The 19,527-nt window shown below is 34.2% G+C and overlaps 1 protein-coding gene across 1 annotated transcript; it reads left to right on the top strand.

Annotated features, from left to right (window-relative positions):
* Window positions 1–10,929: 10,929 nt before the first annotated feature.
* Window positions 10,930–19,089, top strand: LOC120092947 (non-lysosomal glucosylceramidase). Its single transcript, XM_039051207.1, has 18 exons — window positions 10,930–11,796; window positions 11,933–12,043; window positions 12,145–12,201; window positions 12,360–12,436; window positions 12,533–12,632; window positions 12,829–12,902; window positions 13,370–13,470; window positions 13,554–13,657; window positions 14,241–14,294; window positions 14,375–14,430; window positions 14,521–14,559; window positions 15,032–15,173; window positions 15,313–15,497; window positions 15,938–16,005; window positions 16,203–16,275; window positions 16,806–16,867; window positions 16,971–18,264; window positions 18,536–19,089. The coding sequence occupies exons 1-18, from the start codon at window positions 11,716–11,718 to the stop codon at window positions 18,795–18,797; spliced, it is 2,940 nt and encodes a 979-aa protein (XP_038907135.1). The 5' UTR covers window positions 10,930–11,715; the 3' UTR covers window positions 18,798–19,089.
* The last annotated feature ends 438 nt before the right edge of the window (window positions 19,090–19,527 follow it).

Here is a 19,527-nt window from a genome sequence, read left to right as displayed (position 1 = left end):
TTGAAGAACTCTCCAAGAACTTGATTGTACAGCAGCAGTCTTCACCAAAGATCACCGTAACCACCTCAAGATCTTCCCCACTATCCCCTTGGAGCTTTAGACAGAGTTGTGAGACTCAAGAACAGCTTGAATCAATGAAGAACAGTGAAGAACTCATAGCAACTCACTTTGAAGAACACTTTCTTCTCTCTGAAATTTTCTCTCAAAATTTTTGTATTAGCATGCCTTCAAATAACTCTAAATTTCTTTACTTATTACAGATGAACATGCAAAGAAGAGAATTGCAGGGCTTGCAGCTCATGCTTGTAGTATTAATGAAGAGAAGGCAATGGACTTTGTGTGAGCATAAAGAAGATGATATTGGAAAATCAACATTTTCCATTTTGAAAGCATGCAAAACCATTTTCCCAATTTTCTTTTAAAATCAAAATTGATTTCAAAAAACCATTTTTGATTTGATAAAACTGAAAAGTGATTTTCTAAAATTAATTTCATAAATTAATTTAATATCAAATATTAAATTAATTTTTACATAATAATCATCTTCATATATTTAAATCATATTTAAATATATATTCTCATGTTTCGTTTAATTTGAACGTTTCAAATTAATTTCTCAAGCTACTCTAAAGCTTAACCATTTATGAGTTAGTAGGGAGACCTCGCAGACCTACAGATCATGGGTTCCAACGATTCGAGATTAATCGGCTAAACTCATTAGTTCGATTTAACCCCATTCGTTAACTAATGGGACACTCCACTATAGCCCATAGTTGAACTCCTCTCACTGTAGATATATTATGTCCACTTAATAACCATAATCAGTAAGTTGATCCTTCATAGGTTGTTCGTAATCACAACTAGGTCAAAATTACAATTTTACCCCTGTGAATACATCTTGTTCCTTAAGTTCCTACTATCCCTCTAATGAACAATTTTGATTCATAATCTCTATGAATCAAATCCTTTCTCTATCATGAGAAGGTGGGGCCCCGATTGTTCAAGACCTGGAATCAGTACTTAAGAGAACAACCTATATACTAACCCTAGAAGTGAATTCCATCTTGTAAGGCTATGTCCCCAGCTATTCATCCGGTCTTATCCCCAAACCAGTAAGCTTATTGAGTTGTGCTATTGGACTACTCTCACCGTTTGCAGATCAAAGAATAATCCCAAACAAACAGGAGTTCATAGCTAGCTCAGTATTAAGATCAAGTTAACCTCGGTTATATGATAAATGAAATAGTTAGTTTTAACCGTAAACAGTTGTTATAAAGAAAAGTGACTATTTTCGTGGTCCACTCTATATGCAAACTCATTGTATAGGATGCCCCCACTCACATGTTTCAACATGAACGATTTGTGGATCACATTGTTTGTAGCATCTTACAACTTCTTGTAACAACTACAGAGTAGGCTGCATCCAATAGTGTTACCAGGATGAGATACCCAATTTCATCCATATACTTAGTAGACCATTTAGGCTATATACTGTCAACTTGATCTTGTTTATGTCACTACATAAAGTTACAGTATTCAAACTATAGCCAAGGATACATTTATTGGATTTCCATAATAAGATGCAAAATTAACAAATCATTATTATTGATAAATATAAAGTTTAACATGAACTGCGAGTTATAGGACATTCCCAACAGCACAGCCCTTGCATCCAATGCCCAGAACAGTCGCTCGCTCAGTCTGACGTATGCCATCGTCTTCTTGCATATAGCCTGGTGCCTTCCCTCGTGCAAGTCTTTGCATCACTCACCTCTTGCGCGCGCGCTGTCTTCAACTCGTCCAAGCTTCCAATGTAAGCCTACTCAATGCAACATGCGCTCCCCGCACAGCACATCACTTAGCTTGGTTGCTCGCGTGCGTGTCAGCCCCCCATCTTGATCTGCCTGCTTGATCAACCCAAGCAACTGCCTGCTTGTTCAAAATTCTCAAAATCAACTTGTAATTCAAACAACTCATTTTCCAAGTCTTTCCTTAAAAGATTTCCTTCTACTTGCTTACCTTAAATTTTGAGCTCAATATTCCTCGTGGTTTGGCCAAAATCCTCAAATCTTCAATATTGACCCAAAGTCACCCGAGAGCTCGACCTTCTTGCAATTTCTTTGAATTTTAACTTGATTCTTATGGAGTTTCATTCTGGCAGGTCTAGATCATCGACTAGACTCATAAAGCTTTCAAATGGCTTTGGAATTACTCTAATAAAACAATTAGATCGTTTAAACCACTCTTTTGAAGCTAACCTTCCCCTTTTATACCACAGACTGCATGCTTCCCTCTACTTCAAGCTGCCACCTCCTCCCACTAAATGAGATTAGATGAATTGATTATGGGGATAGTTGGCCACTTAATCGATGGTTAAGCTACTTGGCCATCAATGCAAGGCCTATTCCTCACCAACGTTTGCTACCTCTTGGCTGCATGCCCTTTGGACTTTGCACTGCCTAGCCTTAGCCAACGCATGGCTCAACTCACCGCATCACCCACTAGGTGCACACCTTGGCCAACATGAACTCATACTATCATGCATCACCACCAACCAACGCACAGACGCTTTCCTTGGCGCTTACTTCATCCTCAACGCTCTTCCATCGACAACGCTTACCTCCTGTGCCTTGCACCAACGCAACCCAAGCAGGCGCCCAAACTTCTAGTGTATAGGGCCTTCATGTCGCACCTGCTTGCCACACAATGCGCAACGCATACTCTAGCATAACTCATTCCCTCGCATAGGCCCATGGCCAATGCATAGCTCCTTGCTACACATTGGTCAGCGCACACGCCCAACCTCAACACCTAAACTGCCTTGTCCACGCTAAGCGCTTGACAGCCTAATACCTACACGCCTAGCCTTGTCGCGCACTCCATCAGCCTCTGAAGGCATGGACCACCGCCTGCCCCTTGTTAACTCATAGCAAGCCCTCGGTCACACTTAGCCACCAAACGAGCTTGCCTAACCCCCAAAGCCAAGATCAACGCCCTTTGTGTCTTCCTATCAACGCCCACAACAAGGCCAATACCCACGGCATCCACACCTATCTCTAACACTTAGCCATATTTCCCACTTACTAGGCTAACACATAACTACCCAAGAACCGAATCTTGAAATACTCATAATCTCACTTTGTCATCCTTCTCATTCTTCAACTTCTCCCTACAAATTAACATTAGCTTATATGTCAACCAATTCAACACATTAGCTAGCATAATTTGAACATATTTAAGTAGGAACAGTAGGGTTCGGGATTTACATTAGATATATCCAATAGGATTCGGATTCTCATGTTTTCACCCTAGCAGAAATTTTCTTGATCTGAATCTACTATAAGAAATTCACCTATCAAGTTTCCCATCTTCTCTGCCATGATACTGTTTTGAAATCGAAGAGCAGGTTCTAAGATTCTTACCCAGAAAGCAGCAAATCGGAATTCGTAGTCAGATATGCTTAAATCGGTCTTTGGGGTTTCCAGTAGTATTAATTGATTGTAAAAAATCCAGGGACCGGCTGTCCATTTTGGACTAGAATCTCAATAAAAAGCGGTTTCTTCCCAGATTTTCTACCATAAAACCCAATTTCGTTCTTTATCATGTTTGCATTAATCATGTTCCTTGATACAATCTTCCCAATGAGGCAAAACTCTAATTGACTTTTTATTTTCTGTGCAGTGTCATTGTCCAGATCTTCACTAGGGGCATTTTCTTCATCAGTTACCTTTAATTTCCTCCAATCCGTCAGTAAGGAGTCTGATTCCATCTTGAATTTTTCTTCTTTCCAATGAAATCGCCAAGCACAGCAACGGATGTCTGAATAGGGGTTCCCACCAAGAACAAAATTGGGGGGGATCTTGCACCCTATAGTCCTTTAAATATAAAGACTTTTAAGTATTAGGTTCTAAATTCAAATTATAATACAAATTTAAAAAATCACACTTTATATTAATTCAACTATTAAGTTACAAATTTAGTCTATGAACATTTAGGTTTGTACCTAAAATAATTATGAACTTTAAATACATTTCTAATTTGTGCCTAGTCAGTTTTTAAACTTTTAATTTTGAGTCCAATGAATCATTGGCATATTGACCACAAAAATAAAAGTTTTTTTTTTTCTTCTTCTTCTTCTTTTTTTTTTTTTTGGCAAAAGTATTGAATTAAATACATGGGGTGGGGGAATTGGACCTCTAACCTCAAGGTTCATGATACACGTACTATATCAATTGAGTTATGTTCATTTTCGCCATTAAATTAAAAGTTTAATAATTTTCCAAATACAAAATTTAATTATAGATATAATAGATTAATTCATTTCTCTAAAAATATTAAATATGTCATTATCTTATATTAATAAGTAAAAGTTTTAGAATCAATTTGACATTTTTGAAGTTGAATGATTTAATTGACAAATTAAAAAAGTTATTAGAGGCCACACCGAAATTTACTTACTAAAAGTTTTTGCATAAAAGAAATAACGGAAAATAATTCCTAATGGTGGCCAACCCACAAATATTTTTTGGCAATATATATATATATTATTGGCTTAAAAAAAAAAGTTCAACTATTGACTCCCATTAGAAGTGAAGGGACATTATATTTTCTTTAAAAAAATATATAAAAAAGAAAAAAGGAAAAAAGAAAGGGACACTGAATTTCATTAATAGAGTTTGGTTTTTAAAAAGGCTTGGTTTAATGTGGATGCATCTGTCATTGACGTCATTATTATTTTTTATTTCCCCTAAAAATAAATTTAATTGGAATGAGCTTCTATAATTGAAAACAACTTTTTTTTTCCCTCCACTATTAGTTGTTTACTTTTTTATAATTGGGGTGGCTTTTTTACAATTTTCCTTTTTATGTTTTTCATTTTTTTATAGCCGTATTTGAACATTCAATCAATTTTTTTTTTTAAAAAAAAAAAGGACTTTTCTTAGCTTTGAAAATTGCCATGGTTGATGAAAACATTTTTATAAAGTAGATTACAAAATAGAAAAAAAGAAGGAAGCGTCTATATATATAAAAAATTAGATGATAACTATTGAAATATTTAAAAATAATAACAAAATATCACATTCTATCTGTGATAAATTGTAATAAACTACTATATGTGTCTATGTATGTCATAATGGTCTATTTACAGTAAAATTTTGTTATATTTATAAATATTTTGATTCATTTTTCTATATTTGAAAACAACCCTTATTTTTATAGAATTTAATGCTCCAAGGTTTAGAACTACTCCATATGATTTTGGTTGAATGCTTCTAATTATTAGGGATGTTAAAAAAATCCGATGACCCGAAAAAAACAATCAATTCAACTCAACCAAACTCATATGATTTGGTTTGGGTTGTCAACTTATTTGAATTGGTTTTGATTCAAATAAATGAAAACTTTATAGGTTAGGTTAATTCATTGGTTCACCTAAAATAACCCAAGCCAACCCAAATCAATCCAAATTTATTAGTACTTTTAAAAAGTATTTTTTTTTTTTACTTACAATACTACATATAATGATTTAATATCATTTTTTTATAATTTGTTCACCAACAACTCTTTAAAATAAATTTTTTAGCACTTTGAAAATAAATTTTTCATGATATAAATTCAAATTGAATTATTAATCTTAAATATACGAAAGTAATTAAATAATTTTTTTCATATTAATGTTTGGGTCATTGTTTTAAATGGTAAAAATGCTAAAAAGATTTTCAAATGTAGCAAAATGTCGTTATCTACCAATAATAGACCACGATAGACCGTGATAAACATTTATCAATGGGCGATAGATACCTATTAGATAGATAGATGTTTATCACGGTCGATTACAGTTCATCAATAGATAGTAACATTTTGCTATATTTATAAACAAGTTAGTTAATTTTCCTTTACGTGGAAACAACTCATAACATTTTACTTATTTTTACAACAAAAATTTAAATAAAAGACTCAAGTAATCCAAACCCCAATCAAAATATTTTATGGTTGGACGAATTGGGTTTATTATTTAATAAAGGTTGTTTGGGTCGAAGAAACTCATAACTCGAATAATTAAGTTGAGTCCAATTTTTTTTTTAATCCAATCCAACCCATAAAGACCTTAGTAGGTAAAACAATCAATAACAAAAAAAAAACTGTATTGTTTTTAAATTGCAATTTTACCAAACAATTTTACATTTATATATAAAAAAAAATGTATACCCATTTTCTTATACATTCGCATACGAAATATGAATTTTTTTAATAATGTTATTTTAATAATCATTAACAAAATTAGGATTGAGTGGAAAATATTGTCAAAAATAGGTATTGTAATCGTGTATTCGGTACACAACTACCACTGAATCGTGTTCCGGGTACACAATTACCTGTGACCTGCACGCGCAGACTGCCACATGGATAGTCATGTAGTGTTGATCAGGTAATAGGGGACGGGGTCCACGATTACCCAAAGTCATATACCGGGTACACGACTTAGTGGTCCTTAAACCCGTGTCCTTCCTCTTTTTCCTCCCATCCAAAACGTTTTCTTCCTTTTCTTCCTCTCACTACCGTTGGTCGCCATCTCGCCATTGTCTGCCGTCTCCCTCTGCTGCTGTCGCCGTGAGCTGATCTACCCTCTACTGTCGTGAGTTGATCTATCATTTTTCGCCATCCTCCTTAGGTAAAACTTTTTCTTTATTTTTTTCTAATATATGAATTTGTATATTTGGGCTTTTATAGATTTGTTTATTTGGGTTGATTTATAGATTTATTTATATGATTTTATATAATTGTTTATAAATTTGTATACTTGGGCTAATTTATGTATAGATTTGTTTATGTGATTTATGTATACTTTATAGATAGATTTATGTATGATTTGGGCCCGATCCACGATTATATGAATCGTGGACCCAGTCCATGAGTACATGATTGACCAATCTACCATCCGTGCTTACGTGGTGTTTTAATCGTGTATCGGGTACACAATTTCCCTTCCCCACCAAATCTACCATGTTTTTGTCAATACTTTTCATTTCCACCTATTTTTTAAAATTCTTTTCCATATACCCCATTTTTGTCATTATTTCAAAAATCAATTATATTTTTTTAACTTTCTCCCAAAATATGTCTCATTTCTATTAAATCTTTCTCTTTTCTTTTTTTTTCTTTTTTTTTTTGTGTGGGAATTTCTATTATAATTTTCAACCACTTAAAAACACACAAGTATATATATTCTTTAAAGATTTGAAGACAACTTTAATTTGGGTAATTGACAAAAAAATAACCTTTTTCAAGTTTTGATTTTGACTTTTGGACCCTTTTTAAAAAGTTTATTTTTTTGACCCACAATTTTGAAAATGAATAAAAATTACCCTAATACCCTTCACATTTCAAAATTCACTCAAACCCTCAAAACCCTCACTTTTCTTTTCCATTCTCCCTCTTATCCATTTCAAAAGTTCTCAATCTCACTCCATTTCGCTCTTCCCATTCTACATTTCGTTGTTATTCTCCTTTTCATTAAAGATCATTTGGGATTTTTCAAATAAGGTATGGACTTTCATTTTTTTCACTCAATGTATTAGTTTATGTTAGATGTTCTTGTGTGAATATTTGAAATCTATGTTAGATCTATGTTGAATGTTATTTTTTTCCTAAAAACATCATGTTCGACATTTTCTTAATAAGTTTGAGCCTAAAATGCGTTTTTGGAAATCGGTCTTATCCGGCCGGGCTTCATACCATTGTGACCAGGTATGTGACCGGGGGAGCAAGTTTGAGGTTGCTTTGGGATATATTTGGGGAAGAGGGGAAGATTGTGCCCTGTGGTAGACCAGCCGGGCCGTATGTGTATCTCTTCCTTTCCTCTCTTTCCCACCCATACCCGGTCGAAATACACATACGGCCCAGTCAGTCTACCATTGGACACAAAATGCTTAGCGCGCGTTGTAGCTAAACAATCGTGTAGTGCCATCGTTTAGCAAATACAATGTATCGTTTAGTTCCTACGCCAAAGTTAAACGATCGTGTAGCATTTAAACGCATCGCTTAGCTCCCGCAAGTACACGAACGTTTAGCGTTCAACATCACAACGACCAGCGTCCATTACTATACGATCGTCTAACTTTTCTTCACATCATGTAACGTTTGGAACTAAACGATTGCTTAGCAACTGAACCTCAAAATGGGAAGCTTCGGTGAATATTTGAAAAAAAATTGTCAATTAGTTTTGGATAAAATGATTTTTTGTGAATAAATTTTTTAGGTGGAGAATTTTTTGTGAATTAATTTGGTAGGTTGGTTGTTAAAATTGAAAGTGAGAATTTAATAAGGGACATAAGAATAATTGTACAACCAATATTTTCCATACTTACCTCATTTTCATTAAGGAGTAAAAAAAAACTTATTTTTCAAAAATAGGTTAAAAATACAAAATCAAAACTCTAAATAAGTCATTTTTGTCCAATTTTCCCTTTAATTTATCCTCAAATACAAGTCAGTAGAATATTATTGGCACACAAGCTTAAAAACAAGAAGAAAACCTTTTAACAAAAAAAAAGTGTGTGAGAGAGAGAGAAAAAACTTTAATATTTTTAAAGGGAAATGTTGTATATCCAATTGTATATGGGACCATAATAAAGTATTGACATTTATTTATGTGGAAGAGATAGAGTTAAGAAAAAGAAGGGGGAAATGGAAAATGAAAAAAAAAAAAAAAAAAAAAAACATTTAGAACTAGAAGTGTGAGAGAGAATATTATATAATTTTTTTATTATTAACAAAACGACGTAATTTAAAATTTAGTAAAAAAAAAAACTATAGTAAATGTAATCGATAATGAGGTTTAGATTATATATATTTCAAATTTAATTCATGAGGTATGCAATTGATTCATTTTATATTTTAAACTTTTAAAACTCTTAACATGTTTATTAATGTTGTAAGTAATTCGTTATCTTGAGCTTTCTAACTAATATTAATTAATTTGGTTTAAAGAGTTTAGCCAATTAATCTCAAATCGTTGGAACTTATGATCTGTAGGTCATATCTTGGATTAGTGAATTAAGTAGTTTTGAAACATTCGAAATTGAAATTAGGATTTTGAATTAGAAGTGTTCAAATTCAATTTAAGGTTTCATAATTATATGGGATATAATTAATGTTTAGTTTATTGGAATTAAATGTAAATTGGAGGGATTAGAATATTTAAGTATTGATTTAAATATTGTATTCCATTAATAGGATCCATGTATAAATTAGGTGTTTAATTAATTAAATAAAACTTTTTCAATTTTGTAAAATTCAAAATCAGTTTTGAATTTTTAATTAAATTTAGTTTTGGTGAAAACTAAATAAAAACAAAATTGAAAATGACAAAAAAATAGCAAAAGGATGAAATTGGAAAATTCATTTAGTGGAAATTTCCAACATTTTTCATTTCTTAGTGGTTTCTTCTTAATTAAACACCTAGTCCACTCACTTAATGCTGATTGAAGTGTCAATCAGTTGATTAAGTGATTGGTTGCATGTTTAAATACTTTTAAAACTCCAATTTTCATATTGGAAAAGATTCATGCAATTTTTGAATTTCAGAAATTTTGTATTCTCTTCAAATCCCTCTTTCTTCCCTAACTAATTGAGCTCAATCTGAGATTCCACCTCTCAATCCAAGTTAGAAGATAGTAGAGAAGATCATTGTGGTGGTCTACTGGAGATTTGGAGATCTAATTCGTGGAGAGGAGCTGAAATTGCAGAGTTTCTACAAATGTATTGTATTCAAAACCCTCTTTCTTGAAACACGTTTTCTTGCATACTTTTAAACTCAAATTAAGTGTAATTAGAGTGCTTATTAATTCTTATTTTTTCTATTACTTATATGTTTATTCTATCAATATTTAATAATAGTTGAATAATTTTTCATGCTAATCATATGATTGAACATATGCATAATGTCATTTCTTCGTTAATATTGATTTCTCTTTATTGTAGTTTCTATAAATAAGTGAGAGACTATTTTTTTAGTACAATAAAAGATAATGTACCGTATTTGGATTGATAGATTATTTAACAATATATAGCACTCTATTTATTTCAAAATCCCACTACATAATCTAATGCAAATAGACTTAATATAATGTAATAAAGATTTGCTTTTCAAAATTGATAAATTACTTCTATTTGTTGTTTGAAAAATTATAATACAAAGCTTCAACTTTTCAAAATCGACATAATTGACTCAAAGCTTCACTTTCTAAGATATTTTTCAAAAACATCTATTGGTTAGCTTAAATAATGTCAACTTAGGAATGGATTTTCACACATTAATGACATTTTTTTAATCTTCTGAGTACACATATTGACGACTTATTTAAATATCGATTACACTCAAAATATATTATCTAAATTAATACATGCATACATCAAATCAATGTATCAATTTAAAATAATGTATAAATTTTTAAATTTTTTTTTTGGTTTTAATAATTACGAAGTAGAGAGCAAACACAATCATTTAAGATGATAATCAATGTTTTTATCTACTAAATTATGTTTGAATTAGCAAAAATATTTTACATTTAACTATATGAGAGATATCAAAAAGAGTATAACTCAATTGTCATATAGTACGTGTTAATGATTAAAAAAATTTATTATTCGAAAAAAAAAACTATACGACATATAAGAATGATTAAATTTGACTTTGTTAAGAAACATTTCCAAAAAGGGTTTTTAAAAATTTAGCCTTAGCCTCTAACTTATCCAAAAAAAGAACCGTACATAGTTTTGGAAGATAATAATGATAAATTAGATCGTTAAACAAGTAAACAACGAACAAATACGATAAAACTCAATAAAAAAATGAAAAATAAAAAAGCGAACAAATGCGATAATAAAAACAAATAAAAATAATAATAGCCGATGCCGACTTACAATTTTTCCTTTTTCATTTATTTTTTCTATCACGAATTCACTTCCATCATCATCTTCTTCCCCCAAAAAATAAAGCCAGAAGAAGCAAACGCGATAAAGTATTTCAGAAGAGTAGAATATCAAAAGAGCTGCTCTGTTCATATTCCAATTCTCAACCGGATTTGTACACCACTAGGCGATCAAGCAGCCGGAGATGAAATCCAGTTGACAGGTGGCTCGCCGGCGATGTGCCACGCTGCTCCCTAGTATCTCGCTCTCTATCCAATCAATTCAAGCCTTGTGTATTCTTTTTTAACTCTTTTTTAATTTTTTTGGATTTTTTTCTTTCCGAAGCTTAATTTGACGCGAATCCCGAGCGTTTCGGTTCTATTTTGTTAATAAAGTGGACTGGAAATCAATTCTTGAACGGCGTGTTGTTTGTTGTTTGTGTTCGTACTGGATCGGACAGTAGTCCTTGGATATTTTTTGGATTTGGATTTGGAGGTGTGGAGCTTGGTAGGGTAGGGAATGAGAATTGTTTTTTAATTTTGAATTAACGTAGTGGTTTGCTTTGGCTTGGTTTTTGATTTGGCGTTTGTTGTACATTCCGATTTGGAGCTGGTACTTGTCGTTTTTCTCGCTCTTGATTGGAGCTGAAGGTAGCTCCGTGGCTTCAATTGCCTTGGAAGAAGGTTTTGATTTCGGGAGGAATTTCGTTTACGCTAGCTACGGCATTTTATATTTGGAGCTCTGTGTTTGTTTTGGGCTGTATCTCCGCTTCTCATCTGCAATTGATTTGTATTTCTCAACATGGTTAGTGGAAATTTGTTTCACTGTAGAAAGAACTCATGGCCACCGGAAGAGTATATCAGCAAGTCGACTTTGCAGCTGGTAAGCTTATTGGTTTTTTTTTTTTATATTGTGAAATCTTCAGTCTCGGCAACGTTTCCTTGAAACCGTCATGAATATCTGTTAAAACTCGTATGTGGTTTCAATGTTTTTCATATCTGATCTTCTTTTCTTGTAGTTCGATTTTGATAGTGCTTCACCACCGGAACAAGCCTGGAGAAGGAAATTGAATGGCCATGCGAATCTTCTTAAAGAATTTAGTGTCACATTTGTTGAGGCGATTAAAATGGTAAGTGATGTGGTCTCGACATTTTTTGTTGTGCGGGAGATATCATGTCTCATCAATATCTTCTTGAATGGTTTGAGTGATGTGGAATTTTACTGCTATAGGTTCGACTTGGTATTCGCTTGTGGTCCTACGTAAGGGAAGAGGCATCCCAAGGAAGGGTAATCTCCTATAACTTAAAAAACAGTTTCTTTTCGACATCTCTGGATGATTGACGTTAAATTTTTATTGTAATCGTGACTTTTATATTTTTAATACCCATTTCCCTTGAGGATTAGTTTAAGACTCTGAAACCGAGAACAAATTTTGATTTGTGCAGAAAGCACCTATTGATCCATTCACCAGAGAAAGTTGCAAACCTTCAGCATCTCAAGGGGTTCCACTTGGAGGAATGGGGTATGTTTTGGATCTATAGGCATGATACATGATAGTAAGTTCAATGTTCCATAATACATTCTTAATCTCTTGGGGATTTCTTTAAATGTTATACAGAAGTGGCAGTATATCCAGAGGGTTTAGGGGCGAGTTCAGACAATGGCAAATTATTCCTGGTACATGTGAAGCTTCTCCTGTCATGGCCAATCAATTTTCTGTAAAGCCCTGCCTTTGAACTATCTTCTAGGATATTTGTTAAAGATGTATGAAGTGTATTTAAGAAAACATATAAAAATAAATATAAGAATGGGAATATTCCTGTATAAATATTGTTTCCTTTACTCTATCAACTATCTATGGTCAAAACATGTATTTATTTTCAATGTGGTTAATATGCTCTGATGTGTCTGCAGATTTTTATCTCTAGAGATGGAGGAAGTAAAAAATATGCGTCTGTCTTGGCTCCTGGTCAACACGAAGGCTTAGGGTGAGGCAATCGGCTTATGAAATCTCATTTTTTGAAAATTTGTTTATGTTAAATGCTTGACTCCCAGCAGCATCTTTTTAACAGCTCAATCTAACCATGCATGCCAATCTCTTAATCCACATCATTTAACACATTCAAATACTAGTTATTCTTCCAAGATCCTCAAAGAAGAGCTGACTGTGATTCATCTAGTTACCTGGAGGCTAGTTTCAATGTTTTGTATTGAAATTAATGAACACTTTGAGGCCATAGGCTGTTGGTGTTATAGGGCTAGGCAAAATCTTTGAACTCTTTAGCTCTAAAATAATCTAAGCAAGCCTTGTGTTCTCTTTCAATTAGTACTAACATTAAGATCCATACACGGGATCTGTGTTGGCAAATTATGGAACCAGTTGCTTCTAGTTTTAGCCAATTTTTGCCTTCTAATCAAAGTTGCGGTAGAATTTGAACATTATTCACTATCGTAGGAAAGCTGGAGACTCGGGGATATCATCATGGGGATGGAATCTTGATGGTCAGCATTCCACATATCATGCTTTGTTCCCTAGGGCATGGACAGTATATGACGGTATCATTCTGTTCTGTTTTTTGGCTTAGCTTTGAGTCTCTGCTGTCTCTATCACTGATTAATATCACTTTTTTTTTTTTCAGGTGAGCCAGATCCAGAACTTAAAGTTTCATGTAGGCAAATATCACCATTTATCCCACATAATTATCGAGATAGCAGTCTTCCCACAGCTGTTTTTGTATATACAGTATGTTCTCTTAGTACTAATCTTTTGCAGTTCTTTCAAAAAGTTATGCTTCTAGTTATAAATGAAATTATTTTTAGTTCGTTGAGCAACCAAAAGTACTAAAAACCTCTTGTATGAGAAGGCAAACTCAACGTTAAATGTTGCATTTGAGTGTTATTCTACAAACTGGCCTTTGGAATTGATATTGTTCATAACACGATTCCATTAATTAAATGCCGCATTCATACAAGGCACGTCCAAAAGGCAACTGATACTATTTGATTTGATTCCTACAGTCTTGCTTAATACTCTTACTTTTGGAATTTTTTTGTTGGTGGTTTTATGTTGCATGAAATAGTTTTTTAACAATTTTTTTTTTTTTATCTCTTTAGTTCTTTGATTTTAGTAGTAAGAAACGATGCTTTATTTTACATTTGTTGTGTTTTCTATGTTACCTTGTTTAAGCACTGAAGCATTTAGTCAATAAGCTTTACTTCTCAAGTATGGTGGTCAATTTATTTATTACTTTTAACTTTTTGACAATTAAATTTACTTGGGATTTGTCCCTTCTACTTGATATTCACTTATGTATTTATTCTTTTAGTTGGTAAATACGGGACGAGAAAGGGCGAAAGTGAGCCTTCTTTTTACTTGGGCGGTAAGGATTTTTCTTTATCACTAAAGTAATGTTACTTCCTATGCTTCCTTAGATGATGAGCAAATATCTTGTATCTGCAGAATTCAATAGGAGGCATCTCACATTTATCTGGCGATCATGTGAATGAGCCATTTATGTGAGTACAAAGTCAAATAATTTGTAATCTTTTTCTTTCTTTCTTTCACCCTCCCCAATGTCTGATATCTGAATTCATTTTCTTCAATAGAGACGAAGATGGAGTTTCTGGAGTGCTTCTACATCACAAGCAAGTCACCAATCCTTTTACTCTATTTTGCGGTTGGTTTGCAAATTTCTTGGTTCATCAATCCCATGCATTTGAATTTTGGGGGGGGGGGGGGGGGGGGGGGGGGTTGGGTGTATTGAAAATGCAAATGAAGATTGTGGTTGGTGTGCTAACTTAAGTTTCTTGATCAACGGACTTCTTGAAATAGATTTTAAGTTGATTGATGTAAGTGAAGTAGGCATCTACAGCAGTGACTTTTATTCATGAAGATTGTGGAAAGCTATTGTTGATGACTTAAGACAACCTCGCCTTGCACAAGTATCTATACTGCAGGAGTGACCAAGATAAAGTGTCCCGACAAATTGTTGGATCTAGTTGTCCAATTCTGTTTCTTATATTGTTCAACTTAGTTGCGGACTTTTGTTCCTTGTCTGTCTGCTTGTGGGTATATTAGGCCTAAAAAGAACTTAAAAGATTTGTTCAATTGTTTCAGGACTGCTAAGGGGAATCCTCCAGTTACCTTTGCCATAGCTGCATGTGAGACGCAAAATGTTAGTGTGACAGTTTTACCATCTTTTGGACTATCTGAAGGAAGTTGCATCACAGCGAAGGGCATGTGGAATAAAATGGTGCAGGTAAGGAACTTATTCTGTCTATAGTCATGTGTGGTAATGAGCAAAAGCATGCTCAGTTGTTGTTTCTGACTTTTTATCGTGTTCTCGTGCTCTTCAATATAAATATAATACAATTAAAAGAACCTTCTATTGTTGAAAGGATGGGCAATTTGATCGTGATAACTTCAATTCGGGACCAAGCATGCCTTCCTCACCTGGAGAGACACTTTGTGCTGCAGTTGCAGCCTCTGCATGGGTAGAACCTCATGGAAAATGCACTGTCGCATTTTCTCTTTCATGGTCATCTCCAAAAGTGAAATTTTTGAAGGGATTCTCATATCATAGGTATTTTATTTTTATTTTATTTTTATAATGAATCATAAACCAAGAATTCATTAAGGCGAATGAACTATACAAAAAGGGAAGTTCATATTCGGTAATAATTAGGAAGATGTCTGTTCTAAAGATATTAAATTATTTACTTTATGTTTTCTTTTCAAATATAACTGTTTGGTTTATTATTTAATAGAATCTTTGGTTTGGTTAAGAATAGTCACCAAAAATGTCTGGCATATTTCTGCTGATTCCATTGAACTCTTTTGATCATCTTCATACCTTGTGTATGCTCATACCTCGTGCATAATGCTCATGTATAGGCTCTGTGGACAAGAACTTATTATGATAAATGAAGAAAATATACACTATCACGAAAAAATGTGTTATGTATAATTATGTTCGGTCAATGTTGGAAGACATAAAGTCTAATCTTGCTGTGTGTGTTTCAGGAGGTACACGAAGTTCTATGGTACTTCTGAAAAGGCTGCTCAGACTTTGGCACATGATGCACTTACAAGTTAGCATCTCTGACTTATATTGTTCTTGATTGGACAAACTTTAGAACAATGTTCTGATTAGGATGGCCTGTACATCTTCATTCTCTTGACATACTTCTAAACCATATACTTTACATATTCTACCAATTCATTATGTTCAATCAAACAGGATGACTTAAAAATTGTATATCTAATACCCTTCTTAAATCAATGACAGATTATAAAAGATGGGAAGATGAGATTGAGAAATGGCAGAGGCCTGTCCTCATGGATGAAAGGCTACCTGAATGGTAATATTTGTCCCAACATTCTTAATCGTATGAATCTTTTGTGGAGTTTGTTTCTTCTTGCTTGATTCCTTAGGAGAGGAACTCATTCAAACACGAACACGCTTTCTAATTCATGATTTTAGAATCTCAAGAACCCAATCATATCATAGACATGTTGTGAACAACGTAAGGTCATTCTTGGAACAGATGAAGTTTGTTGTTTGGTAAAAGTGTCTGATTTCTGTTGACTTTTAGTTGACGTGTCTAGACCATTGAAAATAACATTTTATGGCAACGATTATGTCATTCATAGTGGAGTAGCCATGTTATCCAAATTTAATCAAGCATGGCTTAATTTTTTTAAATGTACAAAATTAAAGTAGAAACCATCTTAATTTTAAGAAACCATGAATTCTTATAGAACTGTACCAGAGCATTCTTAACACTAATACTGTGTGTCTAGTGTCTCCCCTATTGTTCCAAGGGCATGAGACACTTTTTTAATGTGATTCACTTTTCTATGTCTTATGTGCAACATCTATTTTCTGCAGGTATAAGTTCACATTGTTTAACGAGCTTTACTTTCTGGTTGCTGGTGGCACAGTTTGGATTGGTACTAAGCTACATTAAAATGAACTTTGTGGATTTTGAATATTCAACTATTTATCTTTCTTATGTTTACTATATAACAAATGTTATTTCTATGGTATCTACAGATTCTTCCTTCGTGGGTAAAAAAGTGCGGAATGATCAAGATGAACTAGCTAGAATAAAAGATGGTGATGTAAAAGCTACAGAAGCTAAAGTTAGTGGCAGGGGAGAAGAAGTCTCCAGGACTACGACCACCACTACTCTTGATGGGTTTGCTGGCGTTGAATTTGATGATGAAAATTCTACTTCCAGTTCCCATGCAAGTGAGGATGAGTTGATGGTTCCATTGAAAAGGGGCTATACTGACCGCTCTTATCAAACATACAAAGTATTGGAGCCAGGAAATCCTGACGAAGATGTTGGTAGGTTTCTTTACTTGGAAGGAGTAGAATATGTAATGTGGTGCACATATGATGTGCATTTTTATGCTTCCTATGCCCTTCTTGAGCTATTTCCCAAGATTGAGCTCAATATTCAACGGGACTTTGCCAAAGCAGTCTTATCAGAGGACGGAAGAAAAGTGAAGTTTCTTGCTGATGGAAAATATGGAATCCGTAAAGTGAGGGGCGCTGTTCCACATGACCTTGGGACACATGATCCTTGGAATGAAATGAATGCTTACAATATCCACGATACAAGCCGGTGGAAGGATCTGAACACGAAGTTTGTGCTTCAGGTTTATAGAGATTTTGCTGCAACCCGGGACATGTCATTTGGAGTTGATGTTTGGCCCTCTGTTCGTGCTGCAATAGAGTACCTGGAACAATTTGATAGAGATGGTGATGGTGTTATTGAGAATGATGGATTTCCGGACCAGACCTATGATACTTGGACTGTTCATGGTATTAGTGCATACTGTGGCTGTCTATGGGTTGCTGCTTTGCAAGCTGCAGCAGCAATGGCCCATGAGCTGGGCGACCGAGATTTTGCCGAAACTTGCAAGAGTAAATTTCTAAAAGCCAGACCGGTTTTGGAAGCAAAACTGTGGAATGGTTCTTATTTCAACTATGACAGTGGATCAAGTAGTAATAGTAAATCAATACAAGCTGATCAACTAGCAGGGCAATGGTATACAGCATCTTCTGGTTTGCCTCCTCTGTTTGATGACTTCAAAATCAAAAGTGCCCTAAGAAAAATCTACGATTTCAATGTGATGAAAGTTAGAGGAGGTAGGATGGGGGCTGTAAATGGGATGCATCCGAATGGAAAGGTGGATGAGACCTGCATGCAGTCGCGTGAAATATGGACTGGTGTTACCTATGGTGTTGCAGCTACGATGATCCTTGCTGGTATGGAGGAGGAAGCATTTAGAACGGCAGAGGGTATCTTCCTTGCTGGGTGGTCAGAAGAGGGATTTGGGTAAGTAAAAACTCATCCTAACCTGTTGCTACTGTTATCTTTTTCCTCTCTTTTGTCCAAAGTGATTGCACTACAGATTGCCCTTACTATATGTGCCCCCCTGTTTCTACTAATTCGTTGAAACAATCTACTTTGTAACTAAGCATAATACAATATCTACTTTACAAGCTGCGACATGACAACGTGTTTGTATCATAATATGATATCTTCCCGTTATTCTTCTTCCAAATTCAATTCATTTGATCTTATTTCCCTCTCCACTGCTCCACAGGTACTGGTTCCAGACTCCTGAGGCTTGGTCCATGGATGGGCACTACAGATCCCTCATATATATGAGACCACTGTCTATCTGGGGAATGCAATGGGCATTATCCCTACCAAAGGCGATACTCGAAGCCCCAAAAATCAATGTAATGGACAGAATCCATGTTTCCTCTTCCAACACAAAGTTTTTTAACCATGAAACCGGTGTCAGAAGAATCGCTACAAAAGCTAAGTGTTTTGGTGATTCTGTTTTCAATTGTGCATGCTAATGCTCTTTTTTTCCCTTCTTTTTTAATTAGCCCTTATAAAGTTGTCTTTGCAAAGCGATGTTGTTCATGTGCTGCCTCAAACCTCTCCGACAGTTAATAGGGTAAAATACTGAGGGTAGGTTTGGGGAAAGCATGTTTTTAGAGTTCGGTAGTTAATGGTGAAGATAACACATGGCAGTCGGTCAGAGCCTAGATAAGTTTATTCTCTCGGCAGCTTCTACATTCTGTATGAAAGTGTTTATATAGACAATCTTGTGTCATAATAATAATAATCATTTATTTTTTTAACACTCTTACTAGATTCTTGGTCTGAAGTATGGAACAGAAAATGTTGCAATTGATGTCCAGTTTGAGGAACTCCTTGAAACGGTATGGTTGATGGTTTTATATGCCTCGTGTTTTGACCATACATCTAATGGTTGGGGGAGGAGTCGCATCCAATAAGTTTGGTTAAATTATAAAAAGCACTCTAAAACTTTGCCTTTTGTTTTAAAAATATGTTTGTATTTTCAAAAGTTTCTTAAACATTCCAAAATCCACTAAAATTTTAGGTGAAAATTAGGATCTAGACTAGTATAGCGGTGATCTAGAAGGAAAATTTGGATTATCATACCATTCTAGGTTATCGCCACATCGTTTCGGGTCCGAATTGTTGGTAATTTTTTTTTAATGGATTTCTACTTCAAAGTTAGTGTTGAAATGTTTATGAAAAGTCGAGGGTAAAATTATA

Source organism: Benincasa hispida, chromosome 12 (assembly GCF_009727055.1).
Source record: "Benincasa hispida cultivar B227 chromosome 12, ASM972705v1, whole genome shotgun sequence".
NCBI lineage: Eukaryota > Viridiplantae > Streptophyta > Magnoliopsida > Cucurbitales > Cucurbitaceae > Benincasa > Benincasa hispida.
Note: the sequence above shows the minus strand (reverse complement) of the source record. Positions and strands in the feature narration are given on the sequence as shown.